Raw genomic sequence first — 16,597 nt, forward strand, 5'->3', positions numbered from 1 at the left:
GAGCTCTTTAGCTCTTTTTACTTTCCCTTTTAGTAAAAGGAGACCTGGCAGGAAAGGTTGGCCTTTCCAAAACAAAAGCAGGTGCTCAGATCCAGGTTATTTAACAATTGCCTTGGATCAGTCTTTTCTCCACAGCTCTGCCACACAGAGATTGCATTTCCCATCAACAAGAGGATGCTGATCTGGCCAGAAAAGGGGCCCTATTTGGCCTGGTCTCCATGTTTTGGGTGGGAATCATCACACAGACGAGTCCCTGGGCTCATGGGGAAGGAGTGCAGAGTGAGAAACCTCACAGCTTTCTTTGCCCCTTCAGCCTCTGTTGGAAAGGATTGCTACACCTACAGGTCCCCTATACTTTCTTCCCACATATTTCCCACAGCTTCCCATTAACCAGCTCAATAAAGAAGGGTAGAAAGTAGCAAAGCCTCACACCAAACCAGGGAAATGCTTCTGCACTCTTCCAGCTCAGAAACCCCAATCCCAACTGAGGAGCTGGCTGCAGCAGCACCTCAAGCAGGGAAGGGAACACAAAAACTGCTGGGATTTTTTGTGAAACAAAAGTTACTCTCACTGTGAAAGGTGTCTTCTACCCAGAGCCTGACACACTGACATCAGCAAAACTACTATTTTAGGCACAGGACAGACACAGAGCCTGCATCAGTCAGTCTGGATCTTGAAATATTGCATATTTGAGCTTCCACTGTGTCACACTTGCATGTTTTCTGGCCCCTGGGTCTTATTCAAGGACAGCAGAGCAGCTGCAAAAGCAAGGAAGAGAACAAGAACTCTTTTACTGAGGCAGAAAGGAAATCTATGCTATAGGTATGCTCAGGTAGGGCTGTGCAGTGAGCCCAGGGCACTGAACCAAAGGATTTAAGGTATTATCCAACACAAAAATGAATTCAAACTTGCCAAGCTGCCTTAAAGCAAGCTAGAATTACTAAACTTGCACATTTCCTTTTATGAGATAAAAGCCTGACTCTAAACCTTTAAATATGGGGATCTCCCCAGCTTAGGCACTTGAGCACCTTCTTTTACCCATTAATGTGAGCCAGCACAGAAAAGCAGGAGTTCAGGGTTACAGGATAAACAAAACTTGAGAATAGGCAGGTAACTGACCCTCTGTGAACCAACCCTGCTCTCCAGCCTCCCTCCCAGTGAGGGACAAATCCAGAGCACCACACCTCTGGAACTGCTTGAAAGAGGAACAGGGGTCTTGCCAACACCAATATTCAGGAGCAGGGACAAGCCTGCAGGAGTTCTAAACCACCCTACTGCCAACTCCACGGGCACCTCTCAGGCCAACAGCTGCTCAGAGGGCTGCAAAACCTCAGGAGCAACCCATCCAGGCATGGACTTTGCATGGTTCAGGTCCTGCTGAAGATGTTTTTCTAAGATCAAGAGGAAAAATGACGTTTGTTTCAGCAGCCTCTTCTGTGAGTGCTGTACCCTGTGGTGCCACAGCCAGAGCTGGAAGTTCTTCTGCCCACAGGCTGTTTGTTCACCCTGTGCCTGTGGCTTTGCCTTGTGCCACCACTGGGAAAGGAGCCCTATGGATGGGGTCAGTAGCCAGAGACTTTGACCTCTTCCACCAGGAAAAGTTTGAACAGCAAAACCCTCCAATGCTGGTCTCTTTTGAGAGGTTTCCTTTGAAACCAACAGCTGAAAGAGCACCAGAGGAACAGGATTAAACAGATCTTGAAAAGTTTTCAGAATTGTCAAGACTTTTGATCAGAACAGTGTGTTTTGGGGATTTATTTATTTCAAGAGAATCAAACACTGTCTGTAAGGAGCCAGGATATTCTGTATTTATAAGCCCAGTTTCCTCTGAGAATGGAAGAGCTTTTCAGACATTACAAGCCCATCTCCTGTGTTGCTGTAGGGTTTGGAGGTGTTACTGCATGATCCTTGCACCTCTTGGAAACTCACCACTAGAGCTGTCCTGCCCTGGCTGCCCTATCAGGGGGTGTGCAATCACCCCACACAACCTCCCTGCCTGCCATGGGTCAGCAATCTGACCTGGACTTCACCTTTTTGAAATGATTTGGGAAACACAGACCACTTCCCAGCCCAGCCCCTTGCAATCACACACCGCCACAGCAGACCTCAGAACATCAATTCCATACCCAAAACATGGCACAAGCCACAAGGTATCAGAGAACTCAGGTGTTACAGGCTGAAAGGCTGGTCCCAAGCTGCAAAAAACACAGCTCTCCAATGCCCCAGCAGAATCAACACAAAGAGAAGATACTTGACACAGGGGTTTTTTGTTCCATTGTAACAGGAGCTCCTCCTCTTACCTCCAGCAGTTATGCATTGAGTCCTGTTACACAACCAGGACTTGCACAATCCTTGCAGGCATTTTATCAACTCGCTCCTCCAAAGCTTGGAGTTAGAGAGAGATGCAGCAATGACCCACGAAAGAGAGTCAATTGATGTGTTTCACAACCACACAGCAAGATCCAGCACCACAAAAGTATCAACTCCCCAGGCTGCTAGTTAAACCTTCCCAGCAGACTTCCCGTGCACTGCCAGAGCCAGATTTTACCAAGGAGAAAAATCCAACCCCATCTCTAACTCCAAACCTTGCTATCTCCTACTCCACACAGCAAGAAAGGAAGGTAAGTAAATCAATACCTCCATTCCTTGCAAAGGAGTGACTGGAGGCATGGACATGGCTGATTACTAAGCAAAAATACTACAATAATCTGCCACCATGAGTCAAACTCAGCCACTCTTTGGACTTGTGGCTCTCCAGAAGCCACCAGACATGGCTTCTGGTCTCTCTGTCTGGATTCCATGGGTGATAGCAGCCCACAATTAACCTGAAATGTTTACTCAGGGACAAACAGCAAGAGATTACAAGCAGCCTGCAATTATGAATTGTTCTGACCTATGAAATTTTCAAGCCTATAAAAAAGCACTCTTGGCAGAGATGCACCTGTCACTGCAGGGCTGGTGATTCACTCTCTACAACGGCGTGTACAAAGTAATCTCATCACTGGGATCAAATGATCACGTTGGGAAAGCAAATTATGCAAGTTCTTAGAATTGTGTTTTTTGAGGCAGGAGAGTTGACATCAGGAAACAGAACAAAGTTCAATGCCCACAGAGGTACCTGCAAGTGGTTTTCTTTTATACCACGGGAGCAGATGGCAGGAGCACAAACCTGAGCAGGGAAGCCTTTTCCTCAGTCCTTCAGAACTGAGCAAACACAAAGTTTGCTGTATCCCAACAGGCAAAGGAGAGAGCAAAGACCAAATGGGATTTCAGTCAGATAGTTCCACACTTTGCTTTTGCTGCAGGTAAAGAAACCATCACTCCCACCCATTGCCAGCCACCCTCCCCAAACCCAGCTGCACCCAGAGATGCTCCACAGCCTGTGACACTCAAAAGAAAGGGGTTACCTTGCACCTATGGGTCAGCAAACAGGAGTTGGTGGGGCCTGTGAGTTCCAGCACGGAGGGCGGTGAGCAGCAAAGTCTCCCTTGAGATATTTCAAAGAGTTTTGGTTGTAAGGCCCTGTTGACCTCCTCCAGCTGCTCTGCAAGAAACAAAAGGCAAGTTGCAGAAGGCACGTGGCTTTCCAGGAGACACAAACCCAGAAATTACTGACTGAACAGGAAGCAACTGTGAAGTGATGACAAGCAAGAGGTTCTTCTCTGTCACAATTAGAGCAGGACTAATTAACAGGGTGTTAAGCTGGATCTGTGACACTACACCCTCCTTTCTTTCACATTCAAAGATTAAAAGAAGGTGTTCAACTGGTGTTAGTTCCGGTAGCTCTGTATCCTCCCTGCTCCCTGTTCTGCAAATACCGTTGTCGTGCACCATCACATCCACGTGCAAAACTAAGACACACTCCATGCCATGCACACCCTGCCTCAGTGCTGTCAACCAGCCCAAGAAAAACCTGTACTGAGACAATGCTGGGTTTTCCAGGAAGGGTCTGGCTCAGCAGCCCTCCCAGACAAAGCACCGATTTCCTCATTTGCAGCAGATTAATCAGCGAGCTGCTTTGCTTATGTGCAACAGCTCCTCGGGATTTCTCAGAGAATTACAGAAATATTGGAAGAAAGCCCATTCCCTTCCATCTAAAAAAAGGGATGTGTACACCACTGCACCCCACTAAGCAAAAAAAATTACGAAACCCCACAGCTCCTCACAAGCCCACACAAAGTGTAGAGATCTGTTGTGAAGGGGATGTCCCCACCAACGCTATCTGTGATTCACTTCCACAACTCAGAAACAGAGACCTGATTCCTTCTTCCTTGCACTTTTCCAGCTTCTCAGCCGGATATATGTTCCTACTTTTTAAAAAGAGCTGTAAAAACACAAACCCATTTCACTTTTCCAGACTCACAGAGAGCCTCAGTGATCCCTTCTCTGTACACATTCCACTAAGCATTCCTATTTCCATTCACACTCCAAAAGCTAACCCTGAAGAACAAAGCACACTCCAAGCTGCACCAGCAGTGCTTACTCCTGCAACTAAGGCAACTCCCCAAGAACCAATTCCACTCTGATGACTAACTCCCAACACCATCATCCAGGTACCTTCACCCTCTCCACCCTCAATATTCCCAAAACCACTGGGTTCCCATTATTTCCTTTGACAAGCACACACTCTATAGGTGAATACTTTCATTCTTCCAACAAACTCCATCAGGAAAAATCAGGAGCAAACAGCCTTCCCACACCCCAGCAGTTTATAAAGTGAAATAGATGGAAAAACAGCGGAACACCCCAGCCTGCAGCAAAGGTATCAATTAAACGCTGGGAATAACGTTCTCCAGGGATGTGCCAGAAAATTAAGCTCGTTAAAGGCTTTTAACCAGCACCAGCCCGGGATGGGGTAAGTCTGAGCAGCCCTTCAGTGCTGTGGAAGCAAGGCAGGGTGGGCATCACCCCAGCCCCGGGGTGACAGGCGTGGTGGGGCACCCCAAATAACAGCGGGGCCATGCCTGCCCTACGGGGCACATCGCTCACACCAGGCTCCCCAGGAACAGGGGCTCAGCACCACCAGGTGCTCCCAAACAAGACAGGCTCTGGTCATCCCAATTCCTATCAGGGGATCAGTCACATCAGACTCCCCACATAAGAGAGCTCTGGCCATCCAGGTCCCCCCCAAATACCAGGGGACAGCCACAGCACCCTGCCCAGATAACGTGGCCGTCCCAGCCCTCCCATACCCCTCCAGTAAAAAGGTTCTATAAGCACCTCAATAACCCAGTAACAGGATGCCCACTCACACCAGACCCCGCAGTGAACGGGGGGCTCTGGGCATCCCAGTCCCCCCTCAAAGAGAGCTCCATTCACATCGCCCTCCCCGCCAGCGACAGCGGTGCCACTCACCCGCCACACGGGACCCTGTGTCAGTCCCGTAACACGCAGCCAGTCCCCCCACACAGCGAGAGCCGCCATCCCACACCGACCCCACCAGGGGTGCCGGACCGCCCCTCCCCAGCACAAAGGGCTCCGGCGGCGAGCTCAGCCCCCCGCCTCAGCCCCAGAGGACCCCCGGTCCCGCACCCTCCTCACCCCCAAGCGCCCGTTCCCCGCGTCCCGCACGCTCCGCCGCTCCGGCCCGTCTGCCGCTGGCGGCTCCCGCGGCCCCGGCGCGGCCGGCACGTACAGCGGGCCGCACCACCCGCGCACGCGCGCGGGGGAGCACGCTCCGCCCCCGCCGCCCGCCAATAGGCGGCGAGCGCGCCTGCCTGTGGAGATCACCCCTCTGCGGCGGCGCATGGTACAGCCCCAGGACGGGGGTCTTAAAGGGACAGGAGCGCCGGGAGGGACCGGGGGAAAGTGGGGGTCGGTCAGAATTGGGGCGTGGGGAGGTCACGGGTGGAGTCAGGGGTCGGCCAGAATTGGGGCGTGGGGGGGTCACGGGTGGGGTCAGGGTGCAGAAGAACAGGGTCCAGAGGTCACGGTGGGTGCAAGCAGGGGCTCAGCCTGGGGGCCAGGCTCAGGAGGGGAGGCAGGGTTGGATCAGCGTTGTGGTTCGGGGGTGGGCGTTGGGGTCCTGGCAGGGTCAGAGTTGGGGTGACAGTGGGAGCAGGGCTTGGGTTACTGTGGAGTCACGAACTGGGGTCAGGGTGCTGAGGTCACTCTTGGACACCACTCTGGGCTGAGCCAGCACCTGCAGACCCAGGACCCTGTCTGTCTGTGGCCACTCCTGGGTGCTGCTGTGGGACTCCCAGTGCCCCACAAGGTCACTGCCCAGACCAGGGCCCCGTGGGTGGTCAAGGGGACCCCGAGGTGCAGGCTGGTACCCAGTCACTGCCATCCTCTGTGGGAGCCAGGGAGCTGCTTCACCCAGGGAAGCACATGCTCCTGATTTAACCACAGCCCAGATGATTTGGATGTTTTGGGGTGGTCTTTCTCTCGCTGCCACACTAGGAAGTTGCTCAAGCAGCTCTGGAAGCATCCCCAGCAGTCCCAGTGGGACATTTCACAACCCAGACCTCCAGACCCCATGTCCCACAGGGACTGCTGCTCGCTTTCCTGTTGTTTTTTTTTTGGAGGAGGAAGCTGGGTTACAACTCTGGTGTTTCCAGCTTGGCCAAAGCCAGAAGCACAGCTTGCCCTGACCCCACTGAGCAGCCCCATGGCTGTGTGGGGTCACCCCAGGCTGGGTCCTCTCCCTTTGGCTGCTGGGCACTGGCACATCCAAAGTCACCATCCTGACGCCATCGCTGTGTTGACGCTCGCTCCAGAGTCAATAAAACCCTTGGGGAAGGTCCAAAGTTCGAGCTGGGCCTGGCAGGCAGCTGAAGAGGTGTGAGGAGGGGGCACAGACCTGAAGAACACCAGCCCAGGGCTGCAGGGACGCCCTGTTTCCTGACAGCATTTCAGCAGAGGGTCAAGGGGTGGGAGGTCACCTCAGTACTGGTGCCACCCACATCAGTTTTGGGATTGACCCCATGGAAGCTCCCTGGTGTGGCTGTTCTGTGACCATACCCCGTGGGGTGAATGGACATGGTTAAAGATCCCAGTGGCACTGAGGGGATGGCAGCACAGAGCAGGTCTGTGGCTGGGGTCAACCCATCAGGTGCCCAGACTGGCATTATGGCACAGCCTGTCCTATTCTGTCCCCTCAGGGAAGAAGCTGGGAGCTCATCACACCCAGCCCAAACCCCCCAGGGGCAAGCAGCAGAGTCCTGCAGCCTACAGAGACCTGGTTGGTCAGCACTTTGTACCGATTTCTCCCACCTCTCCAGCTCTCCTCTGTTCCCAGCACAGCTTGAGGCTGAACTTTTGCCCACAGAACCCTCAGAGTGCCAGAAAACAACAGGGGACACCATGGGACAGCCATGGAGGTGGTCTTTGGCAGTGTCCTGGCCCTGGCACAGGGAACCTGGCCCCCAGTCAGGATGTCTGCATGGGTGTGCTTGGCCAAAAGTTAATGACGGGCAAGCAAAGAAACACAGACCTGTTTTCCTTCCAGCGCCCATGTCCCCTGGCAGGCCTCCCCACTTTGTGGGTCCCCCCTCACCCCTGCATGGGGCAGCAGTGGAGGTCCAAGTCAGTTCTGCTTTCCTCGTGTATCCCTGACTCCTTTTCCCTTGCACCATGGTGGGAGCTGAAGAGCAGAGGGGATGGATTTGGACTTCCAAAGAACCTTTTCCATGGCAGGAGCACTACTCCAAGGACTGGGAGCAGCTGGCTCTGCTCCCAGCACTGTCCCCAGACTGTCACTCTGCAGTGACCCTCTGAGGACATGGGGGCAACCCAAGGGGCTTTCTGGACTCTCTGCACACCCTGTGCACAGACACATTCTGGCATGGAATGCAGTGGCAGTTTTACTAGGAACGAGCCAGAGGCACAAAATAGCAAACCTCCAGGGACAGCACGTTCCCAGGGGCAGCCACCCCAAGGGCAGCCACCCCAGGCTGAACTGGAGATTATTGATTTCTTTTTCTTTTCTTTTCTTTTCTTTTCTTTTCTTTTCTTTTCTTTTCTTTTCTTTTCTTTTCTTTTCTTTTCTTTTCTTTTCTTTTCTTTTCTTTTCTTTTCTTTTCTTTTCTTTTCTTTTCTTTTCTTTTCTTTTCTTTTCTTTTCTTTTCTTTTCTTTTCTTTTTTTCCTGCTTTGGGAACTTCAATTCTCTGTCTCCCCACCAAGGAAATGAGCGGGTACTGCAATGTGTGATGAGTAACATTACTCTGAGCTTAGATAGGCAGATGCCAAAGCCCAGCAAGCTTATGACTTTTACCTCCTTCTCTTCCAAATTTAAATGCTCTTCTCAGCCTTACATGTTTCATCCCAACCTGTTTCCTCCCTCTCAGCAACTTCACTTCCCTGGGTGATGAGTTCTGAATTCACCCCCAGCCCTGGTGAACTGGGACTTGTTGGACTCCACTGTCCAAGAGCATTTTGCTGTGGAACAGATGCCCTCAGAAAAGCAGGGAACAGAAAAAAAAAATCTCCTCAAACATCAATCTGAAGGGCATTGAAAACAAATCCATCACATTGCACATGACCAGTAGGAGCAGCTGGGCTCAGAACACTCCTGGGGACATGGTGGAAGCTGTAAAAATCAGAGAGACCAAGTGATCTGCCACGGTCACCGAGAAGCTCCCAAAAGATCTGGGAGCAGAAAGAAAGAAACTCCAAACTGTGGTTTTGTGCTCAGAGCTCACCTGGAAGGCTGTGGTAATTATGTTGTCCCAGCATGGAAAGGACCTGTTCCTTCCCTCCTGGAGGGAGGTTTGCACCAGCTGGGAATGGGGCAGTTCCCACGGTGACTCTTACAGGGCCTCCTCTACTGCTGTAAAGCCAGGAAACTGCTCCCTGGAAACACGCATCCCTTTGACAGCTCTGCGGGGAGAGCGACTCTCACCCGATCGACTGGTAAGAGTTGGACACGCGAAAACAACCGGATTCCAGCGTTTTCCAGCGTGCAGTACCGCTTGTCCCCAGTGCTCGTCCCCAGCCACCAGCCTGACATGCAACTGCGCCCATCCCACTGATTCCACCCCCAGAGATCCCATCCCATTGATCCCACCCCCAGAGATCCCATCCCACTGATCCCACCCCCAGAGATCCCATCCCACTGATTCCATCCCCAGAGATCCCATCCTCCAGAGATCCCATCCCACAGATCCCACCCCTCAAATCCTGCCCCACTGATCCCATCCCACTGATCCCACCCCTCAAATCCTGCCCCACTGATCCCATCCCCCTGATCCTGCCCCAGGGATCCCATCCCCCTGATTCCCATCCCACAGATCCCACCCCACCCATCCCCCAGAGAGGCACGCTCCAGCTCCCCACTTATAAACCAACCCAGAGAAAAACCAGTCCTTCAGATTCTATTTCAAGTTCACAGTTTGGAGATACACAACATTTGTGATTGCTGTTGATCTTCATCACCCTTTTGGAAAAAATAAGTGGTAAAATTCCTAAGTTTACGGGCAAGGACTACACAAGGAGGAAAATCAAGGCACTAACAGGAACGGAGTGTCAATATTTCAATGTTCTCTCTGGCATTTCTTTCCTGGTATTAAAAACATGCTTTTAAATTCCAAACAAGCTCCTTATCCCGCTCTTGTTCCACACTAAAAGTATAACAATACAATTGCTGGCAGCAGGAAAAACAGGACCATGAAATCAAATCCATATGTGATCCCACAGAGGAGAGAAATAATCAGGTATGAAACAGAGTTGTCCCCCAACTCCAAGTTAGTTCCCAAGTTGCTGCATCCTCCTGCTGAAAGACCTGCCTGGGGTGCTCACCTTCACAAGAAGAGCTTCGTACTCATGTTTTACTTCTGTGAGGTGCAAGTTCTCAGCACTGACATTGGTCTCCTCCAAAAGAAAGCCCCTGTGTCCCACATGGGACCATGGCAGTCATTCCAGAGGGGCTGCTGGAGAAGTCAAGCAGCTGGATGACAACACAGGGTTTGTTCACAGCCTGATGGTGGAAAAATGAGAGGCAGGGATGTGGTTTGGAACGTGCAGCTGCCAGAGCTGCCTATGGCCAGGCTCACCGAGAGCAGGGAGGAGTCTTGAGGCTGTTGAGTTTCTGGGGATGGGTGAGGCACTGCAAGAACATCTCCAAGAGCAGGAATGGCACTTTGTACTTGATGGAGCACTTTTTTATGCAGCACAGCAAGACTCCAAGTAGAGTCAAGAGCAATTGTTGAGATCTTGGCTGATTTACAGACACAGAGACAGCAGATTCCTCCTGGGCACTGTACAGTGGGCTACACAGCTGGGAATGAAGCTCAAATCCCAGCAACTGGACCAAACTCCTTCATTACAGCCTCAGGCACCAAACAGTGAATCCTATTGTAAATCCCTGGCTGAAAACTTCCCTCTCCCACACACCTGCCCACCAGCTCTGAAAAAAACAGAGAGATTGTGCTAATACTGGTGGGTGAGATCTCTAAAGCTGAGCAGTGTGAACACCCCCAACAGCACTGCCACATTCCACTTAATTCTTCTAACCCATTTTTAATGTCCCTTCCAGCGCCTTGGATTTATAAATATTTGCTCCACAAAGGGCCAAAATCCTTTATTGAAAAGTCTCTCACTACTTCACAGGCATTTGAGGTTGCCAAGTGCTGGTGACACAGGCTGAGCTGGTGCAACGCTTTCAGAAAATGAAGGCAATCCATTGATGAAGGCACAGGACCTTCAGCATTTCAGAGCTGTGTTTTGGGGTAGAAGAAGGTACTCTGTATTCTATCCTCTTGCCCCGGGTTGGTGTAACAAGCCCCATGCAAGGCACTCTCTCAAGTGGACATGTCACCATGTCACTGTCCTCCTCCGTTTAATTTTAAGTTACAAACTAACACTTGTATGATTCCCACTGTTTTGGGTTCTAGATACTTCAAACCTGTAAAAAAAGACAGGAATGGGAAGTGCTTATTGCTGCAGCTTATTTAAACCCCAGATTTGCTCAGTGTTTTGCCACTGAGGTTCCTACCCTGGCCTGGGGAGCTGGTGCACTGGAACTCCAGTGGACTTGTGGAAAAAGGAAGCTGCCAAATGCAGCAAAGAAGAAAGACTTAAAAAGGATGAGAAATTCACAGAGGTGATAGAGTCCCCATCCTCCAGCCACACCAAAAAGTAAAAAAAAAAAAAAATTATAAGGAAATATAATTCAAGTAGACTGTGCCAGGTAGCAGGGGAATGGCCTTTACTGGAGCTACCAACACTCACCCCAGCCACAGGGGTCCTGCCCGTGTGTGAGTCCTGCTGCTCTCTGGAGGATCAGTACACCTGGACTCTGGTAAATCCAGCTGAAACTGGGGCTGCTGGATCCCCAGGTGCTTGCTGAGCCCCAGCCAGAAGGCCCGTGGCTGTGGGTGGCTGTGGGACAGAGAGCTTGCCCAGCTGGCAGCACTGTCCCGGCGAGGCCCCGGCCTGGGCCTGCCCCGGGCACTCTCCAAAGGCTCCTCTGGCTTGGCAGTGGGAAGAACTGAGGCTGTGTCCTGCAGCATGGCCCCGCTGAGGTCCCTGCTGTCCTGGAGCGTGGCTGTGATGAAAGCCCTGGCTCTGAGCACTGGGCTGAGCAGGAAGAGCCAGAGGCGAAGGGCAGTGGTAGCTCTGGGTGGGGTAAGAGCCAGGCACAGCGTTAATCCTGGGCAGGAAGAAAACAGAAGGTTACAATGTGCTCAGAACTGCCATTGCCTAATTAGTGCTGGAAATGCCCTGGGGGCAGATTTCCTCCTGACCAGCGATCAGAGAGGTCACTGCAATCCATCAGAGGGACTCACTACAACAGAAGCTCTTATTATAAGCAGCACTTGAGTAAAAAATGGGTTTAGTGGCCTCCCAGGACAGCTGTTCCCACTCCCAACCCACTCTCACTCCACACCCACTGAAGGAGCTGGCTCTTGGCCCCACTCTTTGTGCAAGGAATACACAAAGCCAAACTGCAACATGCTTTGAGATCCCTGTGCACACCCCCCCTGCCCTGTGAGTGACATAATCTGCCAAGTCATTAATCAGGAGAAGTTATAACTGCTGTTATTTATCAAGATAACACAAAGGCCTTTGGTGCGAGTAAGAGCCCAGAGTATGGAGTAAAGGGGGGAAAAAAGGAAGGAGGAAAGAGTTAGAAATGAAAGAGTTAGAAATAAAGGAGTTAGAAATAAAATTAATCATTCAGAAGGAAGGGCTAGGAGGTGTTTGCCAGCAGAAGGCATGACTCATCCTGCCAAAACCTATCAGAAGAGAGGCAATTGCCTGGAAGCCTCAGCCTCTGGGACTTCAGGAGTGCTGCTCAGCCCACGCACATGAGGAGAGCTGAGAATCCAGGCAATATTCATGAAGCCATGAGTGCCAAGTTCCCAGCAAGAAGAAGAGACTGGCTCACGCTGGGTTTTTCAAGCTTGGAGGTTTCTTTTTAATTATTGGATTTTTTTTTTAATTTTTGGACACAAACACAATGCCAAGGCCTGGACTTCAAAGAAATATCTCCTGTCTTGCAGCCATTTAATACCTGAACCTTAAGAAAATTTAAAATTAAAACAAATCCCAAAGTATTAAGAGCTCTTCCTTGGAAATAAACATCAAAATAATAAAAATTAAACTCCAGAAGTGCTTACGGAAGTTGTATCTAAGACACAGACATGCAAATTCAGCTGCAGCAGTGGAAGCATCCTAGAAACACCTTCCCACGCCCTGCTTGATAGTCAAATGTTCAAGGAAATACCGTTGTGTCACAACAGTCTGTGTCACCTCACCAGAGGAGGCAGGTTTAGACACTGAGGTGCTGTGCACAGCAGGATGGGACTGGTGCTGACACAGGCTCAGCACAGAGCCAGGCTCCCTCCTCCCAAAAGCTGCACTGGCACAGGAGGGAGAGAGGGAAAACACAAGCTCTGGGTGTGTCTGGCCTCTCCTGCAAGCACTCACACCTTTTGAGTGTCCTGATGGACCTGGGGGACACTCCTGCTGCAGGCAAGGGTTGCTTTTATGGTTTCCCATGGGTGAGGGCAGTGCAAACACCTGGGAATGCTTCCACTTCAAATAAAACTTTACAGCAGGCTGATGGCTTAAACAATACACAGAATGTAACCTTGAATAGAAAACTATTTTTCCTCTGTGAAACTGAAAGGACACCTCAGAATAAGTAAATATTTGACCTGCATTTTCAAGCTTTTTAGAGTACAAGTGAATTCTTGTGGTTTGTGTTAAACTTAAAACCTTTCCTGCACGTCAGCTGTGGGCCCCAAGCTTTATTTTCTGCAAAGCAACATTGCCTTGACACTGAAAGATTAAAAGACACCAGAAGGCCTGCACTGAACTTTGTAAGTGCCATCCTTAATTTACAATGCTCTGGTCCTAAGTAGCTTTGGACACAACTCACTTCACAGCATTCCTGGCAGGAGAGGTGGGGCAAATAAAGATAAGGATCATGGCCCAGGGAGCCATCTAGCCAGGATCAACTGCCTAAAGCTGGGGCAGAGTTACACAGCTTAGCTTTCCTGTCAGCCAGAGCTGCAATATTCCCATGTGTACACGCTGTGTACAAAGGAGAGGCCTAACCTCCATTTAGCTTTCACTAAAACCTGGTTGAGTTAATGTGTGGTGATTCATTAGTCACACTAATGTCACCAGGGAAACATCGATGGGTGACTCTGCTCCCCATGGCACCCACGATGTGAACAGAGGAGGCACAATGCAGCTTTTAGAGATGATTTAAGGCCTCTACTCACACCTCAACATTCCCCTACAAGATGTTTCACAGGAATTCCTGTACTTACGTGCTGTTTTCAGAGGCTCTTCTCTCTGCTGAGGACCCTGGGATGTATTTCAGCCCTGGTATCCTCTTCAGCAGAGTGAAAGGGAACACCCGGTCCAGCTTAGAGCTCACTGACTCTGGAAAATCCAAGCAGAAACAGTAGCCAAGCCCATCTGAAGTCAGGAGCTTGTTAAGGAGAGTTGAGGACAAAACACACTCATTTCTGACACAGCCACTGAGTCCCCCTCTGTTCCCAAAACACTTCCTCTGGAGAATTCTCCCAGCTCTACCCAGGCAATCGTCCTCCTCAGCTCCACGTGCTCTGCATGCACTAGGAAGGGGCAGAGGGAGGGCAAACATAAATGCAGGATGGATGGGATGAGCATGAGAAAAGCCAGTGAGGGTTTAGAGCAGGGCAGGAGTCCAGGAAAAGCCAGTGCACCTCAGCAGTGAGAACTACAGCACTTCCTTCCCACCACGATCCCGCTCTGGCCACCTGGAAAGGATACAGGCTTCCCCAACCAGGAGCCCACACAGGTTCCCCAAGAGAGAAGAGTGGGGCACAAACCACGCTGGGCAGAGCCCGAGCCACGGCACCAGCACCACAGGAACTTTGCACCCAAAAAGCAGAGTCCTCTTCATGCGTGAGCGGGTGGTGGAAACCCCCAGCATGGCAAAAGCCACTGGCATGAACCCCTTGGCATCTCCCACTTCCAGCAGCCTGGAGACAAGGGGCTCGAGGGACAGGTAGAGGAGGGCAGAGAGCACGGAGAAAGTGGCAGTGAGGATGCAGTGCTTCACTGTGCCCACGTTCTTCTCAAAGCTGCCAGCAAAGTACCAGATGATAACAGCACCACAGGCCAGGGAGATCAGGTCCTCGTAGATGAAGATGTAGGTGATCAACCTGTGAACTGAGCACAGCAGCACCTCAGACAGGCACTGGGGTCACTATAAAACAATTACAGGGAGAGTGAGCCCACAGGATTAATTAATAGCTTTCATTGCTATCCTGGTGTAGAAGAGAAGGAACCTGAGGCTTTTAAAACCAGACATAAATAACCAGATAGAGTGAAAATGAGTGCTATCTTGGGTGTCACAAACATATGGGCTGGCTCTTGCTGCTTCCTGGGAAGCTGCCTGGAAAAAAGCAACAGCATCTGTAGTAAATTTCAGACTCATTAAAAGAGAAGGCAAGAGACATAAAAATAACTGTTACGGTACTGACAATTTTGGCAAAAAAGATAAACATTTCTTAAACTGCTGGCAGGCTGATTTTCATCACCAAAAATGTCTGGAGGTTATCACACCTCAGAAGTACTTCTGGGCTCTCTGTTGAGGTGTTCTCCTAGGCACACAGCAAGGATTGAGACAGACTTCTCCACCTCCCTCCCATCAACCTCAGTTCCACAGCCAGAAAAATACCAGTGAGAAACAAAACAAGGCAGTGCAACCCCTGGAGACACGTGAGGAGATGTGGAATCCACCTGTCCCCTCAGAGCCCTGCACTGAGCAAGAAAATCACTGCACAGGGGTAAGCTGGAACATGGGAATTAAGTGTGATAAAAATCATTCTGGGAATACCACAGGGACTGAGAAACACAAATCCCTCAAGCTCCCAGTAGTGTTATCCACTGGGCTGACTGTCAGAGGACAGAGATGAGGGTGTGGGGGAGCAGCCTGATGTCGAGGGACTGAAATGGGTGCCCAGCAGGCTCGGTGCAGGTCAGGGGAAGCGCAGGGAAAGCAGGAAGGGACATGGAGAGCGGGACAGGAGGGGAGCAGCAGACCCACAGGGGGGCTTGAGGAAATGCAGAGAAATGGGGGCTGGGGTGGGGAGGTACCACGGGGTCCAGGGCAGGACAAGGAGAAGGCTGGAGAGAGGGATGCAAAGGCTCTGCTGGGACTTAGGGAAGGCCGGAGAGTGGGGACACAAAGGCTCTGCTGGGATTTACAGAAAGCTGGAGAGAGGGGACACAAAGGCTCTGCTGGGATTTACAGAAGGCTGGAGAGAGGGGACACAAAGGCTCTGCTGGGATTTGGAGAAGGCTGGAGAGAGGGAACACAAAGGCTCTGCTGGGATTTAGGGAAGGCTGGAGAGAGGGAACACAAAGGCTCTGCTGGGATTTAAGGAAGGCCGGAGAGAGGGGACACAAAGGCTCTGCTGGGATTTGGGGAAGGCGCGGATTGAGGCGGGCAGAGGAGCCAAGGAGGCAAGCAGCTTGCGCCCGCCGGCAGCCCCGCTCACCTTCCCCGTCGTGCAGGGCAGCGGGGCGCAGCGCGGCGGCGGGGACAGCCCGCAGCAGCCCGGGCGCGGAGGCACCGAGCGAGAGCAGCACCGTGAGGGCGGCGGCGGCCGGCGGGGCTGAGGGCGCCGCCATTGCTGCCCCGCGCGCCCGCCGCTTCCGGGCGCCGCCGGAAGGCCTGGCCGTTACCATGGCAACGGGGGCGCTGTGGGGTCGTTGCCATGGAGACGGGGGGGTTTCGCGCTCTCTCTCTGTCTCTCTCCACCCCCCTCCCCTTTTGAATTTTTATTTAATGATGGTTATCTATTCGCTGTTCAGAAGGGGGAAATATCCCAGAGAGAGGTGTGAGGTGTCGCAGGGAGCCCGGCTGCAGCCGGGTGTTCCAGCACTGGGTGCCCCAGGGTGTGGGAGGCCCATTCAGACCCCGAGCTGCGGGGTCTGGCTGCTGGGAAGCAGAGAATCAGTCAGGCTGGAAAAGACCTCTGGGGTCATCGAGTCCAACCCGTAACCGATGAGCAAAACCATGTCAATTAGAGCAGAGCACTGCGTGCCACATTCAGTGTTTCTGTAACCACCTCCAGGGATGGGGACTCCACCACTACCCTGGGCAGTCCCTTCCAATGTCTAATCACCCTTTCTGTGAAGGAATTCCTC

The 16,597-nt window shown here is 51.6% G+C and overlaps 2 protein-coding genes across 4 annotated transcripts in view; both read right to left on the reverse strand.

Moving 5' to 3' along the window:
- The window catches only part of POR (cytochrome p450 oxidoreductase), a 28,172-nt gene extending 22,527 nt beyond the window's left edge, over nt 1–5,645 (reverse strand). The window contains exons 1-2 of one of the 3 annotated variants that reach the window (XM_021550984.3): nt 5,542–5,645; nt 3,408–3,544 (exon numbers count right to left, since the gene is read on the reverse strand). The gene's annotated coding sequence lies outside the window, so the exon portion shown is untranslated. Of the gene's footprint in view, nt 1–3,407; nt 3,545–5,532 lie in introns of all 3 variants that reach the window. The other 2 variants (XM_021550985.3, XM_021550986.3) reach the window with 2 other exon arrangements.
- A 3,654-nt stretch (nt 5,646–9,299) lies between these two features.
- RHBDD2 (rhomboid domain containing 2) lies at nt 9,300–16,079 on the reverse strand. Its single transcript, XM_021550831.3, has 4 exons — nt 15,946–16,079; nt 14,210–14,611; nt 13,723–13,873; nt 9,300–11,591 (listed from the first exon to the last, which is right to left on the reverse strand). Exons 1-4 carry the CDS (start codon nt 16,076–16,078, stop codon nt 11,222–11,224), a joined length of 1,056 nt encoding a protein of 351 aa, XP_021406506.3. The 5' UTR covers nt 16,079; the 3' UTR covers nt 9,300–11,221.
- Between the last annotated feature and the right edge of the window lie 518 nt (nt 16,080–16,597).

Source organism: Lonchura striata, chromosome 20 (genome assembly GCF_046129695.1).
Source record: "Lonchura striata isolate bLonStr1 chromosome 20, bLonStr1.mat, whole genome shotgun sequence".
NCBI lineage: Eukaryota > Metazoa > Chordata > Aves > Passeriformes > Estrildidae > Lonchura > Lonchura striata.

Excerpts from the sequence above, each read along its gene's own strand:
- RHBDD2 (XM_021550831.3), bottom strand. The coding sequence starts at position 16,078 with ATGGCGGCGCCCTCAGCCCCGCCGGCCGCCGCCGCCCTCACGGTGCTG. Across the intron at positions 13,874-14,209 it reads GCTCCTGGTTGGGGAAGCCT|ATGGGCTTGGCTACTGTTTC; the intron begins GTATCCTTTCCA and ends TCCTGACTTCAG. Across the intron at positions 11,592-13,722 it reads AGAGCCTCTGAAAACAGCAC|GATTAACGCTGTGCCTGGCT; the intron begins GTAAGTACAGGA and ends CTTCCTGCCCAG.